The sequence below is a fragment of the Lepidochelys olivacea genome (genome assembly GCF_965140295.1).
Source record: "Lepidochelys olivacea isolate rLepOli2 genome assembly, chromosome: 15".
Taxonomy (NCBI): domain Eukaryota; kingdom Metazoa; phylum Chordata; order Testudines; family Cheloniidae; genus Lepidochelys; species Lepidochelys olivacea.
In genome coordinates, this window is record NC_140425.1 from 9,884,762 (window position 1) to 9,906,833 (window position 22,072).

Consider the following 22,072-nt stretch of genomic DNA (forward strand, 5'->3'; position numbering starts at 1 on the left):
TTTTGCTTACAGGTCTCAAAACAGGATTGACTTATTTTAATTCAGTTTGTTTATGTTAATATGTGGGAAGTGACTAAAAAGATAATGGAGAGAAAACAAGTTAACTCTGTACAAAAAGTACATTCTCATTGCTCAGTCATTTGAAACACAAGTTATGAGGCCAAGGCTTGTTCAGATGATGGAAAGTTACCAGTTTAAAACACAAAGCAAAATGTTACTTTCAATGTGGCAATATATTTTCACGATATTTTTCTTATCCAGATTTTGCAGGAAGCAGAGACATTGACAAACATAATGACTATCATTACTACATGCTTAAAACTTCCACTAAAATCCTCTGTTTTCGGGGGTGGGGGGGTGGCAGGTCAGGGAGAACAGAGGAAGCCAAAATAAAGATTAATTAGAAGAACAGCCAGTTTTGTTTTAAAACACAGTGTAATAGTACACATTTCTAGGTAGCTTAAGTTTGCTTAATAGTATACAATTAATAGCAGGGATATAACTTGCTAAACTCCATTTCTAAACTTGTGGTGGCTGAATAGACTGATTCCATTTGATCTGAATGTAAGGGATTTAATTGCAAAGGGGAGACTTTTTGTCTTGAACTACTTACAGTAATTTCAAGCTGGGTTGCTAAGTGTGTTTAAACCTACACAGGCTGGTTGTTTCCCTTCATATTCTGAAGAGAGCAATGGATGGCTAAAGCACTGAATTAACCTAGTTTATTAACTTCCTTCCTACAACCCTGCTGCACAAAACAGAAGTAATGCCATGCTCTGTTTAGCCTCCAAAACACAAATGAGATGACTAATAGCGTAGAAGGCAGTTTAATTATTAAACACAGAACAGAGTTAAGAAAATTAAATTTAACACCATTTTGGAAAACGCCAGTCCTTGTACATGATTCTAATTAGCATCTGAAGCACTAAAGTCCAGGTTAATGCAGGTTAAATATTTGTACACACTGCATTCAGTCAGGATTCTAGGGCCTTGAAAGGCAGCTGCGTATGTATTAAGAATAGCTTCCCCCTTGTGAGGCCCACTGAAATTCCACGAGGAGCAGATCAAAGACTCATTAAAAATAGATTTTTTTCCTACGTCTTATTGCAACTTCCCTCTTGAAGCATTTTATTTTATATTTTTTGTAACGACCACTTTAAATGGTTTTAAAGCCATTTTTAAAGATCCTTTTCAAAATAATAAACTAGAAAAACCATATCTGATAAAAGTATTAAATAACAGCAATCCTACTGATTAAGCTTATACAGTTAATCGTATAAAAGAATACACCTGCTAGACACCTGCCAACAGCCTAGCCTAACCTATACAAGATTGTATTTTTTGAAACAAGATCATTCCATGCAACTTTATATACATGACTGTTGCTTAAATAACGGGATCTTCCAATTAAAAGAATGGCCTGATCAATTCAATAGACACATGCAACTAACATATGTACCTATATGTGACTAGTCACAACAGGAAAGAACATGCTACTGATACAAAGCTATCTGGATTCTTTTTTCTTCCCCATGTACAGAACGTTCTACTGGTGCTGAGCAACAGGATTGTCTACATTCAGACTAATTTATGAAGCGTGCTGTTTACGCTGTTCATTTGCTTCCAAACAAGCCAGCAGAGGATGTGGTTGTTGGTCAGGATACCTAAAAAGGCTAGTCAGACTCCCTGGTACACTGTTCTCCCACTGCAATGAGTTACTGCCATTAAAAGTCAATGACAATTACTTGTAAAAAGGCTTGGAAGAATTCATTTTTTAAATTATATTTCAATAGATAAAAACTGAAAAATGTTTCAAATTGATTTATCAACAAATGTTCATAGTTGTGAAAACTTATGGGTCAATTTAAATTTTCACTTGTAGGAAATTATGGGGAAGACAGATTAGACAATATCTTTTATTGGTCCTGACCTGAAGAAGATCTCTGTGTAAGCTCAAAAGCTTGTCTGACTCATCAACAGAAGTTGGTCCAATAAGAGGAGGTTACTCACCTTGTGCAGTAACAATGGTTCTTCGAGTTGTGTCCCTATGGATGCTCCATAGTAAGTGTATCTGTGCCCCTGCGCCTCTAATCAGAGATTTTTGGTAGTAGCGTCCCTTGAGCCTGCACATGTGCTCTCCCTCCCTCGTGGTCTGCCTTGAGGCTATCTAGCACTGCACAGGCAAACCTCCCCCACAGTTCCTTCTCTACCGCAGAACCCTATGGAGTGGAGGAGGGCAGGCTGTGGAGCACCCATAGGGACACCTCTTGACAGTGAGTAACTTCCTGTTCTTCTTCGAGTGGGTATCCCTATGGGTGCTCCACTGTAGGTGACTGCTGAGCAGTACCCACCACTGGAGGCTGGGACTTCGGAGTGGAGTCTGTTACTACAGAGAGTACTGTGGAGTCGAAGATGGCATCAGAGGCTGAATTTCCAGTGATCACATAATGTTCTGCGAAAGTGTGGGCAGAGCCCAAGTCACTGCTCTGCAGATTTGCAAGACAGGGTCATTTTTAAGGAATGTGACTGAGGTAGAAATTGACCTCATGGAGTGTGTACGGATTCTGGATGAAGGCAGCAGGTTGTGCCCTTGATAAGCGATTAATGCAGCAGAGACCCATTTGGATAGTGTTTGAGCCAATATTGCCCAGCGTTTGAATCTTTGCTCGAGCAAAAGGAAGAGGTCAGGGGACTTCCTGAAGTCCTTAGTCCTGTCCAAGTAGAATGATAGTGCTCTTCTACTTCTTGCATACGCAGAATTGCCTCACTGATGTCACGATCTGGGTTTGGGGAAAAACAGGAAGATGGATCTGTTGATTTATATGGAAAGTGGAGGCAACTTTAGGGAGAAACATGGGATACGGCCTCAGAGTTACTTTGTTTTTAAAAAAAGGTGTACTTGTGGCACCTTAGAGACTAACCAATTTATTTGAGCATGAGCTTTCGTGAGCTACAGCTCACTTCATCGGATGCATACCGTGGAAACTGCAGCAGACTTTATATACACACACAGAATATGAAACAATACCTCCTCCCACCCCACTGTCCTGCTGGTAATAGCTTATCTAAAGTGATCATCAGGTGGGCCATTTCCAGCACAAATCCAGGTTTTCTCACCCTCCACCCCCCCACACAAATTCACTCTCCTGCTGGTGATAGCCCATCCAAAGTGACAACTCTTTACACAATGTGCATGATAATCAAGTTGGGCTATTTCCTGCACAAATCCAGGTTTTCTCACATCCCCCCCACCCCCATACACACACAAACTCACTCTCCTGCTGGTAATAGCTTATCCAAACTGACCACTCTCCAAGTTTAAATCCAAGTTAAACCAGAACATCTGGGGGGGGGGGGTAGGAAAAAACAAGAGGAAACAGGCTACCTTGCATAATGACTTAGCCACTCCCAGTCTCTATTTAAGCCTAAATTAATAGTATCCAATTTGCAAATGAATTCCAATTCAGCAGTTTCTCGCTGGAGTCTGGATTTGAAGTTTTTTTGTTTTAAGATAGCGACCTTCATGTCTGTGATTGCGTGACCAGAGAGATTGAAGTGTTCTCCGACTGGTTTATGAATGTTATAATTCTTGACATCTGATTTGTGTCCATTTATTCTTTTACGTAGAGACTGTCCAGTTTGACCAATGTACATGGCAGAGGGGCATTGCTGGCACATGATGGCATATATCACATTGGTGGATGTGCAGGTGAACGAGCCTCTGATAGTGTGGCTGATGTTATTAGGCCCTGTGATGGTGTCCCCTGAATAGATATGTGGGCACAATTGGCAATGGGCTTTGTTGCAAGGATAAGTTCCTGGGTTAGTGGTTCTGTTGTGTGGTATGTGGTTGTTGGTGAGTATTTGCTTCAGGTTGCGGGGCTGTCTGTAGGCAAAAATGGCCCACCTGATGATCACTTTAGATAAGCTATTACCAGCAGGACAGTGGGGTGGGAGGAGGTATTGTTTCATATTCTCTGTATATATTTAAAGTCTGCTGCAGTTTCCACGGTATGCATCCGATGAAGTGAGCTGTAGCTCACGAAAGCTCATGCTCAAATAAATTGGTTAGTCTCTAAGGTGCCACAAGTACTCCTTTTCTTTTTGCGAATACAGACTAACACGGCTGTTACTCTGAAATTTGTTTTTAAAAAAGACCGAGCATGGTGGGTGTGCCATGAAGGTTGCTAGTTCTCCTATGCGACTAGCTGAAGTGATGGCTGTTAGAAATGCTTTCTTCATGGACAGGTGTAAGAAAGAGCAAGTTACCATGGTCTCAAAGGGAGATCTAGTCAAAGCCATGAGAACTAGGTTAAGATCCCAGGTTGGAGCGGATATCAGGTAAGGGAACCAGACTTGTCTTGGCCAGGAGAGGCTATCAGAATAACTCTTGCTTTGTCTTGTTCAATTTTCAACAGGACCTTGGGTAGAAGAGGAAACGGGAAAAGGTATAAAAGAGGTCCCCATCCCATGGAAGGATAAGGGTGTCTCCCAATGAATGTTTCCCCAGACCGGCCCTGTAGCAGTAACAAGGACATTTTTTGTTCCGGTAAGTACCAAAGAGATCTGTAGTCAGGGTTCCCCAAAGGGTGAATGTATCTTGGAGCAGGTATAAGTTCAGTTCTCATTCGTGCCTGTGAGAAAAATTTCTACTGAGATTGTCGGCTGTCACGTTCTGTATCCCTGGTAGATAGACACCTGAGATAAGCACATTGTGATGGATGCATCAATTCCAAAGTTTGAGTGCTTCCATACCTATGGAGCGAGATCTGGCACCCTCTTGGTGACTTATGTAAAAAGGAAACACTATGAAGGAGAATAAAAAAAACAAAATCAGCTACTACTTATGCTAATGATGCAGATAAGGAAGGGACTGCTGCTTGCTCCATTGGCGGCCAAAGGCCTGAAAGATAACACATCCACTTCTGATACACTGGCCCACTCCTCACTTACATTTTTTATCTGCTAAATATTGTATATACAGTTCACAGTAGCGTTTCCACTTCTTTCATCACTGTCATACTTTTCCAGGCATCGTACAAGGCTAGGTCCTTTCTATGGGCAACACCGTGTTGTTCTAGTAAGTGTAGCACACATTTTCTAAGTAGTGCAGCTACACAGTCATGATTACCTAGCATGATGGAGACACCATCTGAAGTGAACATTCACTGTGTATCCAGATTGTGATCTGTGTAGAATTGTTTTATGGCATCTTTAATATGCCGAGCACCTCATACAGCTAACTGGACAATACCAGCACACTCAGTCTTGTGCCTGACATCATTCTGAGCTCAAAGCTTGATGTAGAGGATTGACATTTTGTTCACTGCAATGTTGATGCTCTTGTCAATTACCAGCGTATGAAATTGTGAATTGCATACAGCAGCCAAGATCTCATTTTGGTCTCCTACATTAATAGATTGTAGAAATTCAAATGCATAGTTCTTGCTCCTCCAGCTGGTAGGAAGATTAACCTATTTCACTGCATGGTTGTGAATGTGCTGCATGGACAATATGGATAAATTTATTTATATAGCAAGAAGTACATTATCAATCAGTATTTTTACTTCATCTCAATTTGCTCACTGACGTTTCCCCTTTTCTGTCCGCTTTCAGTAGACTCCATGCATTAAATGCTTAATTCTAAAGCCATGTTTCCAGTTGTGAAGAATTTTTACTGCATCACCATGAGCTTTCTGAACTAAATGCCATTTCAGAAAGTCCAGTTTCTATTCATTCTATTTTTTACTAGTTGTACTCCCAGCCACTAGAGATGCACTGTCGATAACAGACTGCTATACGGCTGCACAGCTTAAAGGGAGAATTGGTTGACATTCAAAAATTAAAGCCTTCTAACCATTAAAACACAAATTATCAACATCACATGTCAACATATACAAAATAAATATCCTTAAATAAAACAATAATAAGTTCTCAAGCAGCATTTTTCTGACTTTGCCTATTTCTACATTTCAATTATTATTGATGGAAATATTTCTTTTTACCATTAAATTGATGTTTACCGACTTCTAATGATAAAAATGGAACCTTAACAAAGCCTACTTGGAATCTGCGAGGGGAGAATCAGACCCTTCAGAGTTTTGGTGCTCTCTGGCACAGGCCTGATCTAGAGTAGTATCATCTGTAAGGCACAGTGCAGACAGGGATACTTTACCCACCACACTATCTCCAGAGTTAACTTACCATTGTTGGGGCTAAATCCATCCTCATTGGGATAATTTGCTGGAGCTACCTGGATGGTTGCAGAGGTTGGAAATACTAGGATGTGCGTACAAGAGGCATCCTGAGGGGTATTCAGTTGAGATGACTGCAGATTCAGTGCAGTACTGCGGCCAAACACGGATCCCATAGTGACAGCATCTTGCAGGACAGAAACAAAGGCAGAATCATGAATCCTCAGTCTTGCATGTTGTATGTTTGTGTTTAGTTCAATAAAATTACTAGACACATAATCTGGAATGGCATGCTAATAAAAATGTTTTCTGAGGTTTCTTGCTTTAACTCTAAAAGCCTTTTTACTGGTAAAGCCTGATGACTTTAAGGTAACAACACTATACGTATAAACGGAACCTCTAGCCACCTGATCTCATACTGCAGTTCTCTCTATCTTTCCTTCTGTCATCTCATGCTGCTCCTTAGTCCATCCCACACTTAAAAGTAGCATAAAACTGACAGAAGAGAAGGGAAAGGTTTAAAAATCTGTCTAAAAAACCCCAACAACCAAAAAAAAAAAAAAAAAACCCACCAGATTTTAAAGCAAGACATTTATAGCCAAAAATACCTGTGAATTTTCGTTCGTTGAAAACTGGAAGCCTTATTTACAATCCATAATGCTAATCAAAGTCTGACCTAACCTAAGAACTGAACAGTGATTGTAAATGAAAAAAAATAATTCCCCAAATTCACAAAAAGCTACATAAAATGTAGCACTCCCTGAGATGAAGCGGGAGTATAAATTCAAGCACAAAAAAGCCAACAAAAAGAAACAACAAATACCTACAATTCAAACAAATACAACAAATGAGAAACAGAGGAGGTGGAGAAGGAAACATATTTTTAAAATTAGACAATCCAGGTAATCTTAAAGCCAGAAAATTGTTCCATGATATACTCAACAGCATCTCTTGTTGTCACACTAACTTCCACTTCCTACTGAGGAGCCTCATGAACATAACTTTAATTTGGTTCTCCCTTGTGGATTTCTGTACATAACAGGGCCTCTTCAAGAACAAACGGATATTACGGGGGCCGTGGTTTTAGCCTCATTTTCAATGTGAGTCACAATTCCAATCTCCCCCTCCACCATCCCATCCTCCCCACAAAGACACACACAAACACACTTTTTGATCCTTCACACAGAAGAGTTCCCACAGCAAGAATTTTTGCAGACCCCTCTGCATCAGGGCCCATACAATAGTGATATATTTATTCAAGCTGAATATATGAAACCAGTCTTCCTCCAGGGCATGACTTTCCAAATAAAGATACCAGGAGACCCCATCATCTTGACAGGGCATAAAGAAATCTCCTTCCTGGAAGTAAACTCCCCCAGCACTGCAATTCCAAGTACTACTATAGTCCACTGGGCTGTCCCAAATTATAACTTTTCTTGCTCTTCTTTCATTCATCTATCCTAGTGAGGTCTCACTTTTGTGACCAGAAACCACCCACTTTGAAGAACGTCCAATGTGGACTTTAGGCCAAGGAAAAGTTTTAGTAACATGCATTTCTGTAGTTACCTGGCATCACTACAAAGGACCCCTGGGGCTCCATGGCAACCAAGCAGGCACTGAGGATAGAAGGAGAGTCTGCTGTTGAGATCCCACACATGCGGCACACTTCCTTCAGCTGTTTGCTGATTGTCTGCAGGGAACATTCCCCAAGGAGGATACTCCAGTCTGAAATGCAGTTAGTTTCAAGAGAATGTAACAAAACTCTGGAAATATCTCAGTAATGTTATTTCTACCTTCTGTAATATGGTGGTGTTGGCTGAAAATAAATATTAACAACACTTTGTGCTTCTATGGCATCTCAAACATTAATAAATTAAGCCTCAAAACATCCCTTTGAGATAGAGAAGTACAATCCCTATCTTACAGGTGGAGATAGGCACAGAGAGACTGTGAACTTGAGCAAGTCACTTAAAACGATTCCGTGTTAAAGTTGGGATAAAGCCACGTTCTACTGTTTCTTCTGCTTTAACCACTGGAATAGCTTTCCTTCTATTGGTAATGAAAAGCAGCCCAGGAGATACGAACAAGGAATGAAACAGTTACTGTAAAGTACGTTCTGTTTGTTAGACGGCAAATACTGTTTTCTGGTTCAGGAGGTGTTGCTTCACTCAGAATGTCTTCCAGTAACAGTTCTGGCAATATTAGTTTTGCATTGGTTCTGTTAATCATTTCTTACACAACCATTCAAGTCAAATACGTTATCTTAAGAAGATCCACTGTATCTGAGTGGTGGTGGCAGTAACAGATCATGGTATTCCTTAACTGTTAGTGTGGGATTCAAAAATCCTCTTCCCTTAATTGTAATCTAAATCTCAGCTATTACCCTTATGTAGCGCTGAAGATCAGCTGCTCAGTAAGCATGAGACTTTCCTCCTATTTCACAGGTCCTTCGCCACACACATTCTGTTACTGACACGCAATGTGGTTTGCCCTAACATTTGAATGTTGTGAAAGATGGTAATGTTCAGAAGAAATGTCCTTCTAAAAGGAACCTGATTTATAATTACAAATGGGATCAGAGCTCTGGATCCAAATGACACGTTCTGAACTGCCTTCTAATGTGAATCATTCAAACAAACAGACACTATTTTTCCTCTTAATTTTTAGCAATAAGACACTCTAGGCAGTACATAACTGAGGGATTACTGAAATTGGACTTCGCCTTTAGCCTCTTACTTAACAATGCACCCAGAGCATGCAATAATCCCTCAGAAATGCACTGCCTGCCTCATCCTATTACTTTAATGTCACTCCAGTGTGAGCATTCTTTACATGAGATCATCTCTCAGTTGAACTGTTTCTTTTTCTACAGAAGAAGTAGAAATACAATTGTTTTCATCTGACTAACATGCTGCAAACTGGAGTGCTTGAAATCTGAGTGCTCGGTCAACATGAATCCCCACGCACAACACCAGAAAATGCCATAGCGCTATAATTAAAAAGAAAGAAAGAGCTGTGAAGGTGAGTATTTCTTCAAAGGAGCACTCAGATGCACTGTAAAACCGTGGCAGAGGATCTCCTCTGATAGAACAAAAGCAGTTTAAGACACTGAGGTCAATCTTCTGAAAACAGCTACCAGGAACCCCAACTAAGCAGACAGACTCACAATAGAGCCAGGGGAAAGGATCTGCTGATTTTAAATTAAGTTCTCAATCTCTGTTCCCTTTCACCCTCTCCACTTTAACTGACAGCCCTGTGGTTGGCACCTCATTCCCCAACCAAGGGATAGATAACTGCTTCTTCCTAAAGCCAATTTAAGCTCCTCCTTTGTGTGTACTAGCTGAATTGAAGGTAGTGTAATTTCTGCTTCTTTTCCTACACTGACTGAAGCAGCAGCTCCCTAAGGCTAGCCTGAGTGCTGGTATAGAAAAATGATACACGCTGCTTATCTGATTTATTTTAATCAGCCCCAAACCCATGAATCTGGGATTGCTTTGAATAAGTCACTACAACACCTTAGGTGATTAATGTGAGAATGCACACTGTTTTAAATAAGATCTTTATCCTCCAGCCTACATTACCTTTCATGCTCCAATTCAAACAACAAAACGCACTAAATGTCTTACCTATATCCCAATCCCAGCCCTAAGATTTGCTCCATTTTTCAGTGTGGAATCATCCACCCAGACCTGCATAAGAGCCACCATCCTTCTGGCTGAAGACAGGTGGAACTCCTTTCAGGGCCTGTACGTGCTGATCTTTAAATTAGGAGGGATCATTCCCTGAGTGAAGCAAGGCACTCCTCTTCCAATCTATGTACTAACTGCATAACTCCAGCCACGATGAGACGTCTCATACCACCTCAAGAAACTGAACTGAGGTCAACTACATGGCAGCACCAGAGTGCCACCATATTGCTAAACTCAAAATCTTGTTTGTAATACTGTTTCTGGTAATCACTGAGTACTGCAGACATGCAAGTAGAAACTTATTTCAGTGCAAGCACAGGCTGGTTGCAGCTTTACTGTATGGGACAGAAAAAGGAATTTTATAGCATAGTCATTCAGTGGTCTGCCAAAGAAAGTATTCATCCAAGTGATTAGAATGCATAGGCTACCAAAAGTAACTTCTGTTAGCTCACATATTCATCTGATTTTAAGGAAGAATAATGTATAAATCACTATCTACTAAATGTTATTGTAAATCAGTTCTACAGTCTTTATAATGAGGTGACCTACAACCTTACCTCAACATATACCATACCAGGTTATGCAATTACTGATTTTTTAACCCTGTTCAATATTTTATCTTGTTTTTGAATTTGGATCAGCTTTGGAAAATGAAGTTCTCTGCACACTGTTCTTTCTTTCAGTGTAGCCTAAGTAAAATTCTCCATAGTGCCCTGTCAATGTCCACAATCCCCCAATGGGGATGCCAATTGTTGGACATTCCTTGCAGGCCACAAGGTACACCCTAATATTAAGTAAACCCTAGTGACCAGTTCATTTTTAGTTACTTTGCAATTGATGTAATTTTGACACATTGCTCAGTATCGTCACTGTATTCAGTAGAGTTGCTTCCATTTGAAGTTTTAAAATCAGATCTTAACCGTGTATCTGCTACTTTCCTGTGAACACTATACCCTGACAGGATCCATATGGACCAGCTCCTCAGTTACCCTAAGCTTATGCTAGACTGTGACCAGGACAGGGCTTCACATTTCCAGGGTTAAAATTATACATAGTATGCTACTGTATTAAACCACTCAATAATGCCAGGCTGTACTTCACTTTTGGCTTACTAGTCTCCCTATGGTTACTATCCTTATGCTTTTGTTATTGCTCAACACTAATAGGGCCCATCAGGCCAAACTGCACTAAATTACATCAACTGCCTTGTGTGCTACAGCGAATACCTGAGTACTTAGTACTAAACTGAGACTGTGTAAAACTGGATATAGCTGATTGTAACACTTTAAAAAACAAACCGAACCAAACTCTTGTTCCTTTTTGGGGTTCTTCCTTAGCTACTAACATGTACGTGTTGTGTAAGTATTTTGCAAAAGCAATAACAATATTTACCATATAGCAATGTACATTTTCGAAGTACTGTGCAAATAGTAACTAGCTAATCCACACACCTGTGGGCAGCAGGTGAGCAAGTGAATATAGTTATCCTCACTGTACAGACAGGGAAAGAGACAGAGATAAGATGACTTGTCCAGGCCACATAATGACTTAGTATCAGAGGTCGAATTATAACTCCCGGTTGTAGTGTCTGGTTTGCAGCATCATGATCAATATATTAAACCATCCTATCTGACCACGAAACTAGCATGTAGCTAGGGTGACCAGAGAGCAAGTGTGACAAATTGGGACAGGGGGTAATAGGAGCCTATGTAAGAAAAAGACCCAAAAATCGGGCCTGTCCCTATAAAATCGGGACATCTGGTCACCCTACGTGTAGCTCTACTCCTCAGCACATGGCATCCTTAGCTGTCCTTACCTTTTAACTCCCCGTGGCCCAGTCTTCCAAGTCGCCCAATTACAACTCTCCAGGGCAGTGATGTCATCTGTACAATCCCAACACACCATTCCCACAGCTTTTGAAGACCAATTTTACGTGCAGACACTTTGCTCCTCCTTGATCTGGAGATAAGAGAAATGAAGCAAGAATTTCAGATTTCTATTCCATTTCACTATTTCCTATCTAACTGAACTCTTATACTGCCCCCAGAACTGTAAGAGCTGAGTGTCTCATTTACATTCAAATACCAAAAAGTAGAAAAGGAGTCTTTCCCTCCATTATAGGCACTGCAGTAGTGCCCAAAGGCCCCAGTCACAAAATAAGCACCACTGTGCTGAGCACTGTACCAGCTGTACTTGGAGATGCACTCAGTTGGCATTTATAAAGCAACCACTTTCTTACTCCATACTTGGTAAGCTATGACACAAACCATCAATACAAAGAAATGTTATCATCCCAGTAACAGGGAACTAGAAAGGGATGTGCAAACGGCCAGATAAAGTGAACATAGAGAAATGTCGACCCAAACTTAACATAAAACTGAAGGTTTCTACCTGTTTGGCAAATCAATATTTACAATGCAGGTTTCCAACAGCTCGCCATGGAGGTCAGTGCAGGATGCCAGGAGCCAGCGCTGATCATGAGACAAACAATATCCAACAAAGAGTACATTGTATTTCTGACTGGCCTCTCCAAATGTCTCCCCAAGCTCTGTTTGTTTGTCTTTGATGGGTGCCAGTATGAAAGGAGGAGAGTAGAGCTGAATTGGACTGGGGCGCTGTAATTAAAGTCAGCATCGTCATCGTTAGTACAGAGTTATCTAAAGCAGTGCTTGTATAAGAAATGCATAACATGGAACAGTGATATACACATGAAGAAATATGAAAGTTATGAAACAAACAGGTAGAAGCCAAGGAATTCACACTCAAAACTAATATATCCTGGAAAGAGATGAACATAAAGGAATTCATCACCATTAATAAATGTCACCTAATTCAGACAGTCTCATGCACTTAGAAATTTTTTACTCCTGGAGGAATTCTGCACCACTGCACATGTACACAATTTATGTCCCCTGCATATTTCTTTGCTTCCCCGCAGAAAAATGACTTTCTGATGGGGAAGCAAAAGGAAGCCACAAGATCGATCATGCAACCCTCCTCAGCAGTACGTTTCGGGTGCCCAGGACTGCCGGCAGAGAGGTAAATGACTCTGGGGCTGGAGGCAGGACTGGCGAAGACCCGGCTGGTGGTTCCTACCCTGTGCTGAGCTCAGCTGCTAGTCCAGGCTGGGCTGGGGAGGATGGAACTTCCTCTTCCCCTGCATGGCATCTGGGTCCGGGTCAGACACAACTCCAGATTTCTCCCCTGGCTGCAAGAAGCTCTGCAAACTGCCCTCCCCCACTTCCTGCACCCATTTCTCCTCATCTGCAGGGGGAGGAGTCTCTGTACAGGGAGTTGCTCCCACATCCGCCCAACCCCATGCATCCAGACCTCCTCATACCCAGACCCTCCTGCCAAGCCTCACTCCTCTGCACGCAGAATGCCCCATGATGAGCCCCACTTCCCTGCTCTTAGACCACCCCAACAAGCCACCCACACCCAGATTCCCACCCCACCGAGCCCCAACCAGCTGCACCTGGATCACCACCCCACTGAGCCCCACTCCCCCACACCCGTCCCCCCGCTGAGCCCCAACCACCTTCACCTGGACCCCCTTGCAGAGTCCCGTTACCATTGCACCCAGAACCCCCCAAGTCCCCGTGCATCCAGATCCCCCACACCTGGATCCTCCCACATTAAGCCCTTCCACATTTGGATCCTGCCTTGCTGAGCCTGCCTCCCACACCTGGGGTGTTTCTGAGGGCAGGCCGGTCCTTGCACTGTGTCAGGGTTGGATGCAACCACATCACTGAGTCCATGTCCCGGGGGGAGGGTGAGAGCTACACAGTGATCTCCCACCTCTGTGCAGCTAATGGCCTGTGCTCCCCAATACCATGCTGGAGCCTCCATATTTATTTGACAAATAAAATTTGCAGAATTTTAAAATATCGTGTGCAGAATTTTAATGTTTTGATGCAGAATGCCCTCAGGAGTAAATTTTTTAAAAAAATTCATGGGCACTAAAATGTATTTATAAAGATGCTGAACTTTTATTTTCCTTTTACAGATAAGGAAACTAAGGCACAGAGGCTGTGACTTGCCCAAAGCCGCGTAGCAAGTCAGTGGCAGAGGTAGAAATTTAAACCCCGATTTTCTGACCCTCAGCCTTGTGTTTTAATTGCTAAACATGCTAAATATATACAGGCTACTGACAATTTGATCTAAGAAACATCTGTATGTGTTAGTGATGAGTTGATAACTCATGAGTAATGGAGTGACAGAGTCACAAGTTATAAACCTTTTAAAATAGGGGCTTCTATGTAGACAGTGCTGATATAACCTCATGTAGCAAGGGACAGGAATGGCAATCATAATATGAATACAAAGTATCTGAAATCCTGCAAAGTACAAACCTTTGTTTTTCTATTGTTTTTCTTTTTCTAGAGCTATTTTGGAGGTCTCAGTGTCAGAGCTGAACAGCAGGCCTGCTGCTAATCAGTTCTACAGTAATCACTAACTCAGGTAAAAAAACTACCAGATTTTGAAGGATGCCCCCTAGTATTATTCAGCACCCAGTTTGTAACTGAAGTATTAATACAATTCTGCCTCTTTGTGTAAATACTTTCAATCACTCCTGAAACAATGCATACCCAGTAATCAGTCATCACCTTACTAAACCACCTCCTTCTCAAACATTGTGTTGTATCCCTAAAGGAATTATAAAGCAAAGGAGGTTACTGGATAGGTGGTCTAGAGTAAATGATCTAGGAACTGATAGGCTATCATGTCTAACTTTTTAGTTAACTGAGAATACATTTTGGGTGGGGATGGATGAGAAGTGCACGTACAATGGAGAGTGCAGTCTTCTGCCCATCTGTGGTATACTAAATACAAACAATTACATGTGAAAATGTTACTTTTCTTGTCCTGTTAATTTTGTCTTCTTTTGTCTCTTTGAAAAATTAAAAAGGTGGCAAAGAAAGAATAAATAAATCAGTTTGAGGAGAAAGAAGGAAAAGTAATGTTTTGGGTTCTTATACAGGTTGGCGCACCATCCCACTGCTGCTCTCTTTCTTTCCCTTTCCTTACCAATACTCATCCGTTTCTTTCCCTTCTCCTCTCTACCTATTTGCCCATTCAGATCTATTATCCCTTCCTCTCTCGTGGTGATTCTTTCCACTCTTGTTCAGCCTCCTTTCCTCTCCGCCACCCCTCCTCCCTCTGTTCTTACCTGTTCTGCACCACATGGACCACTGTGCTGTCTGCACATAAACTGGAGAAGCTCAGGTGTTGCATTATAAAATAATGCCATACTGTCATGGCACTATTACAAAATACAACACCTAAACAATGGTACAGGCTCTTGTGCTGGGCCTCCATTAGAGTAAGACAGGGAGCTGCTGGCAGAGTGTTTTCTGTGAGAGTCCTTAGATTTTGGAATTCACTGTTCCCCTTGGTCAAAACTAACCCAATATCGCTGACCTACAGGCATGTTGCAGAGTCCATTGGTTTGAAGAGACATTCTGTTTTTCTGGGGGGACAGGAGGACTGAGGACGAGATTTCTTTTGGGAATTTTGAGAAGTGTAGAGATTCTGATTTGGATGGTAATCTGTTTTTGATTCCTGTTGGGTGTATGTATGTGAGCAAACGTGCTGATATTTTGGCTTCATAATGATTTTGGAACTGCATTTTTAATTAATATCCTGGGCTCCAGATGTCCTTACTAAGTGTTTTTTATATTTGTTCAGTTAAATCTAAATAAAGGTAAGCCCCATGGTATTTCCCAAAGGATGAACATTCCTGGGAAACAGAAAGGATTATTCTTCACTTGAGACTTCTGAAATGCAGAAAACAGAGCTTGAATCTTTGCAAAGTTAGGATCAGATGAAAGACAGAATCACTTAACAGCCTACAGACCATTATAGTCATTTCATGAGAAGTGACAGAATCCAGAGGGGATTTCTCCATTTACCCTTTGCCATAGGTAGCTGAACATTAGACCTGAATGTGCACAACTACCCATTTCATATATGGACACATTAGGCTATGCACATATTCACCTGTCTTTCCTTTCCCCTACATCATCATCTCCAATACCTTGAAAAGAAGAAAGCGACTAGCGACTCAAAGTATTTCCCATACTCATTCTTTCTGGGTCCTGAGAAATGAGATCAGTTCCTGAATCAGACTCCTTGCTGTCCTAGTAGGAGTACTAACCTCAGGGTTCTTGAGGGTCATCTCAATGCTGGCAGCTGGCCCAAAGCCAGTCAGAGACTTAATGTGGATCTGTGTGGGCAATGGTCGCCTGCATTGGCAGTACACGGAAAATGCCAAAGACTTCAAGTGCTGAATGTAGAAAACCTGTTCATCCTTCATTGTCTGCAGCATGTACTGGCAAGGCACGATCTATACATTTACATATAAACAATAAAAACCAGGATTAGAAATACTGAAAGGGCTTATTTCCCACCCCAACAACATGAAATAAAACCAATCAAATTCAGGTTTATTCAGGTTTATTTATATTTCAGTTTATTTATTTATTCATTCTTCATTCAGCAACTACAGACACTTTGCATACTAGTGCTGTACTTGTATGACGACAATGCCCACAAGGTTCAGTCAGGACTGGGGCCCCATAGTGTTGGGTGCCGTAAGTATTTCTGAGTATGCACAATGCTATATTGAACCACAGTTTATTTTACCTGATTATATCTCAGAGCAAGCTAGAAAAAAATCCTATTTTCCAGCAGCCCAGGACCACCCAAAACCCAGTGAAATATAATTACTTCTTGTCCCCTGTACAAGATACTGAACTGCAGTTAATAATTTGGGGTACGCTGACTGACCTACTAGAGGCTCAAAGTGATTTCGTTGTTTCCTACCCACCCCCCGACGTTCTTGTTAAACCCTGATTTGTGCTGGAAATGGCCCACCTTGATTATCATACACTTTGTAAGGAGAGTGATCACTTTAGATAAGCTATTACCAGCAGGAGAGTGGGGTGGGGGGAGAGAAAATCTTTTGTAGTGGTAAACACCCATTTTTTCATGCTTTGTGCGTATAAAAAGATCTTCTGTACTTTCCACAGTATGCATCCGATGAAGTGAGCTGTAGCTCACGAAAGCTTATGCTCAAATAAATTGGTTAGTCTCTAAGATGCCACAAGTACTCCTTTTCTTAAAGTGAAAACTGGCTTCCTATGTCAATTTCGTTGTAAATACCACTGAACCGAAGAAGAGAGAGATGATTTGCCCACCTATGTCCTCTACATTGCTAAACTCCTTCTCTGGCTCCACTCCAACCTTTTGGCTTCATGCTGCAGTTTAGGAAGGGAAAATGCCTAGTTATGTATATACATCCTACTGGAGTGCACTATGGAGAGGAACTGTTTGAGTTTAAAAGAAATACCCTAAGACTGTGGGACAGTTTTTATGTTTAACCTCAATGAAACCAGAATCTTGTAAGTGGAGGTCAGGTCAGATCACCAGCTTGTCTATGATAGAGGACATGGAGCATACATAAGAGACTGAAGGTGGATGCAGAGCAAAACCCTATACCCAAACATTCCTGAAACTTGAGCATGTTTTTTAACCCAGGTCTGAATTTCTCAGATGGCCTTACTGAAACTTTGGGGCTAAACACCCTGAACTTCGCATTTCAAGCTGAGCTCTCATATAGAATCATAGAATATCAGGGTTGGAAGGGACCTCAGGAGGTCATCTAGTCCAACCCCCTGCTCAAAGCAGGACCAATCCCCAACTAAATCATCCCAGCCAGGGCTTTGTCAAGCCTCACCTTAAAAACTTCTAAGGAAGGAGATTCCACCACCTCCCTAGGTAACGCATTCCAGTGTTTCACCACCCTCCTAGTGAAAAAGATTTTCCTAATTTCCAACCTAAATCTCCCCCACTGCAACTTGAGATCATTACTCCTTGTTCTGTCATCTGCTACCACTGAGAACAGTCTAGAGCCATCCTCTTTGGAACCCCCTTTCAGGTAGTTGAAAGCAGCTATCAAATCCCCCCTCATTCTTCTCTTCCGTAGACTAAACATCACCAGTTCCCTCAGCCTCTCCTCGTAACTCATGTGCTCCAGTCCCCTAATCATTTTTGTTGCCCTCCGCTGGACTCTTTCCAATTTTTCCACATCCTTCTTGTAGTGTGGGGCCCAAAACTGGACACAGTACTCCAGATGAGGCCTCACCAGTGTCGAATAGAGGGGAACAATCACGTCCCTCGATCTGCTAACAATGCCCCTACGTATACATCCCAAAATGCCATTGGCCTTCTTGGCAACAAGGGCACACTGTTGACTCAGATCCAGCTTCTCATCCACTGTAACCCCTAGGTCCTTTTCTGCAGAACTGCTGCCAAGCCATTCGGTCCCTAGTCTGTAGCGGTGCATGGGATTCTTCCGTCCTAAGTGCAGGACTCTGCACTTGTCCTTGTTGAATCTCATCAGATTTCTTTTGGACCAATCCTCTAATATATATAGCTGTGGTTCTCCTTTTCTTAATATAGGAAGAAAACGGTGGCAATCTCAGGAACTATATGGTTACTGTTATTAAACAGGTTAACTTTTATTAGTGACCACTGTACCTGCACCTCCTCTTTTATGCCACTTTTGTTGGTTTGTTCTGTGGGCCAACACTACCTCTCTGATGGTGAATTGTGTCACAGTGTCACATTACACACAATAGTATGACTAACTGTTGCAATACAATTACATTCATAAAGCAAAATTAGATGTATTCCACCAAAACATAAATGTTTCTCCATGGAAGAGACAGGCCCACAATATAAAGATTACCCTATGAAAAATGAGAAGTCTGGTGGCCAGAGCCTATCCTCATGGATGAAAACAGGAAAAACAAGAAAGAAAATAAATAAAATAAATGTTCTTTCAGAAACAGAACAAATGATACAAGAAGAATCTTTTCAGTGCAAATCCCTTTTTAATTGAGAATTAAGTTCACTGTACTCTGCTTTGTCTTCAACATCTTCTGTAAGTACCATTGAGAAATACAGTATACTATAGCTGAATCTGGAAACATATATCTTGTCTTTTAGGTGGTAAGCTCATTGGGACACAGTCTATCATTTATTATGTTTGATACAGTGCCTAGCACAATGACAGCTAACCTGTTGTGGCCTTTAGGCGCTACCTCAATCTAAATACTAAATAATAATAAATAATAACAATAACTAACAATAAAGGACATTATCTGTGGAGTATACTGTCCACTAAATTTAAGTACCATAGTGTTTAATTGCATGATCTGTTTATCACGGTTTCAGTAGCAGGACTCTTCTTTATATTTCTGGATCATACTAAGCTTATAAACGTTTTTTTAACTTGGCAAAATGCCATACATCAAAAACCAAACTACAGGTATGCAGAAAATAAACATGATGAATTGAGAACTGGCAAGCCTATTAATTGTTTTACACAACCTGAGATCTAAGTGTACTATTGATCTCAAGTAGTGCCGGATTTACACGTATTCTATTTCAGCCATTGAAATGATGATGGTTATTTTATTTTTAATATCTTCTGTTCAATCTCTTGGAATGAGCCAAGCTAAAATATGCAGCTGGGATACTAATATTACATTTTACACCAAAACTGTAATAAATAATGTTTGGTGATAGAAATACTTTAGGGAGCAGAAGTTCTGGAGTACAGTAAAAGGCCAAGATTATTTAAAGCGACAGATGTCTTTAGTCACCCAACTTGATATGCCTTAGGAGGGCCTGATTTTCAGACAAAAGACGAGTGCCTCTGTCTGAAAAATCAGAGGCCTTTACCTGGTCAAGTTGAGCGCCTAAGAAACAAGGTACCCAAACACCGGTGCCCACTTCTAATTTTCCCCGGAGGTGCTCAAACCCCGCTCAGTCCCAGGCCCCACCACAACTCCACCCCTTCCCCCAAGGCCCTCCCACACCTCTTTCTGCCCCTCCCCTGAGTGTGCCCCATGCCTGCTCCTCCCCCTCCCTCCTAGCACCTCCTGCACACTGGTGAACAGCTGGGAGGTGCTGGGAGGGAGGAGGAGGAGTTGATTGGTGGAGCCGTAGGGGGGAGTGAGTGGAGGGAAGAAGGAGCTGGCTGCCGTTGGGTGCTAAGCATCCACTAATATTTTTTCATGGGTTCTCCACCCCTGGAGCACCAACAGAGTCGGTGCCTATGTACCCAAAATCACTCGTCTCTGGGAAGGAGGCAAGGACATACAGTGCAAGTGCAAGTGGGCTGCACAAAGGGCCAAGTTCTGCTCCTGGTGACATCAGTTTAATCCTTGCATAACTCCACGGTAAGTAACTACTGCTATTTACTCAAGATTATATGAGGATATATTTTAACAAGCAGGTAGTAATACAGTAGTACACATTTTGCATCTTTTCACATATTTCACTTGCATTAAACAAAACAAAACACCTTAAAAGTGAATATAATTACCGGCTAAGACACAGAATATACACTAAGTAAAGAGATTCATAATAAACACAGCTACAACACTCCTTTGCCAGGACAATGTCATCACACTGTGTGCGCTATGGAATGTTACCCACTGTTCGGAAATCACCTAACAAAGAACACATGTTCTGAAACATACACAAAGGAAATGATTTAAGAGTACTGTGGCTCCTTCTTGCATTATGTCACAACCAAGGTATTATTTTAACATATTACTTGTCCATTTAATAAAACACATATTGTAAATATCATCTAAATGTTGTCTATAACAGCACTTGGCACTATGTTCAGACGCAGTATCCCAGCCTCTATTTTACATCTTTCTGTATCTTGCAGTTAGCAAACGTTTGATGTGGTAGAATGAATCTCTAAAGAAAAAGATTAAAAATATTACCTGGAGAATGAAAGAATTCCTCATATTGTCGGGTAAGTTATCCAACATTTCTGTGTAACATCGCATCAAACTTAACAGCCAGTAGTTGGCTGAGGCAGATTCCTCATCTGCAGTGTAGGTAAAAGGATCCACCATATAGATGACAACTGCTGGAGGATAGGCATGGCTGTCTGCAGATTCTGGGTCAGTGGGAATCCCTATTCTCTCCCTCTCTGTAACACTAGAGACACATGTATTGTTAAGTACATAAGCAAATTACAAAGTCTAATTATTGTTTTGTTCTAAGAGTTAGGGTGGGTAGGGAAAGAGTCTGAAGGGGAGGACTGCTTTTTACATTGAGAAAATGTTACATCTATCCATAGGATTACATCAAATCAAAGTACCTGTTAATAATTTGTTAAAGGTGTTTTTTAAAAGAGTGACACACCCTTATCTGAAACACCCAGAACAGTCTAGCTCTGAAGAATGTGTACAAAAAAGATTATTAGGACTGAATCAGTGAATGACAGTATACTATTTTCTGCTTGTGGTCATTCACATACAAATTGTTTTAGTCCTGGAGAAAGCTGGAAGAATGACAGGAGACTGAAGGCCTCTGTTTATTCACAGAAGAGGTAAGCACTTGCAGTCAAGGTTTCCCCACACTGCCCCCTGTGAAAGTGTCTCAACTCTGAATAGGAGGGACAAACATGCAGAGGTGAGAAAGGCGTTCAGTTTACATACTCTGCTGAGGCTGGCAACTAGTGCTAATTGTAGTGGTAGATTTTGCATAGGCCACTGAACAGAAGTATAACAAAAACTTCAAACAGGACTCTATTTGAATTTTTTACTTAAAGGACGAGAGCTCATTAATCCATCATGTTATGACAATTTATCAACATAACATCTACTTGCTAATATACATTACTGCAAAAGTGACAGGGGAAAAAATTACCCATCAAGAAGGATCTGCCTCAGGCAAGTAGAATTTTTAAATGGTGGCAACGTATTTTTCTAATTTTTAAAATAATGTTTTACACACTCCTGTTTATGAGGACTCTTTAGCAGCCCCAAGCTGAAATCGGTTTATCCCCGAAATCCATTCCCTGACATCGTAAAATCACACACTGGTTCCTTATTGGGGGGGTATTTAGAAATGCTGCAATGCCAAAATGGATTTAAGAAATAGCAGCAATGCAGCATTATACATAGAACACCACCTAGTTTGCAAATAGATAAGAAAAAAATTGTGGGTCAAATTTTGTGCCTATCAACAATAACAGTGTCGTCTTTAACTAAACAATATGAAATAATAATAAACCTCATTTCAATGACTACAAAGGATGAATAAAGTTCACCCACTATATATCAGAGACAGCTGTTGCAATCACAGCTGCCACAG

General features: G+C 41.2%; 1 protein-coding gene across 2 annotated transcripts in view; it reads right to left on the reverse strand.

Moving 5' to 3' along the window:
• MED13L (mediator complex subunit 13L) overlaps positions 1 to 22,072 on the reverse strand; it is a 462,169-nt gene that overhangs the window by 21,182 nt on the left and 418,915 nt on the right. For both annotated transcript variants that reach the window (XM_084649484.1, XM_084649483.1), the window contains exons 22-27: positions 20,692 to 20,911; positions 16,041 to 16,229; positions 12,275 to 12,498; positions 11,700 to 11,842; positions 7,761 to 7,919; positions 6,205 to 6,381 (exon numbers count right to left, since the gene is read on the reverse strand). In XM_084649484.1, the coding sequence (XP_084505610.1) occupies positions 6,205 to 6,381; positions 7,761 to 7,919; positions 11,700 to 11,842; positions 12,275 to 12,498; positions 16,041 to 16,229; positions 20,692 to 20,911 (1,112 nt within the window). The remainder of the gene's footprint in view (positions 1 to 6,204; positions 6,382 to 7,760; positions 7,920 to 11,699; positions 11,843 to 12,274; positions 12,499 to 16,040; positions 16,230 to 20,691; positions 20,912 to 22,072) is intronic.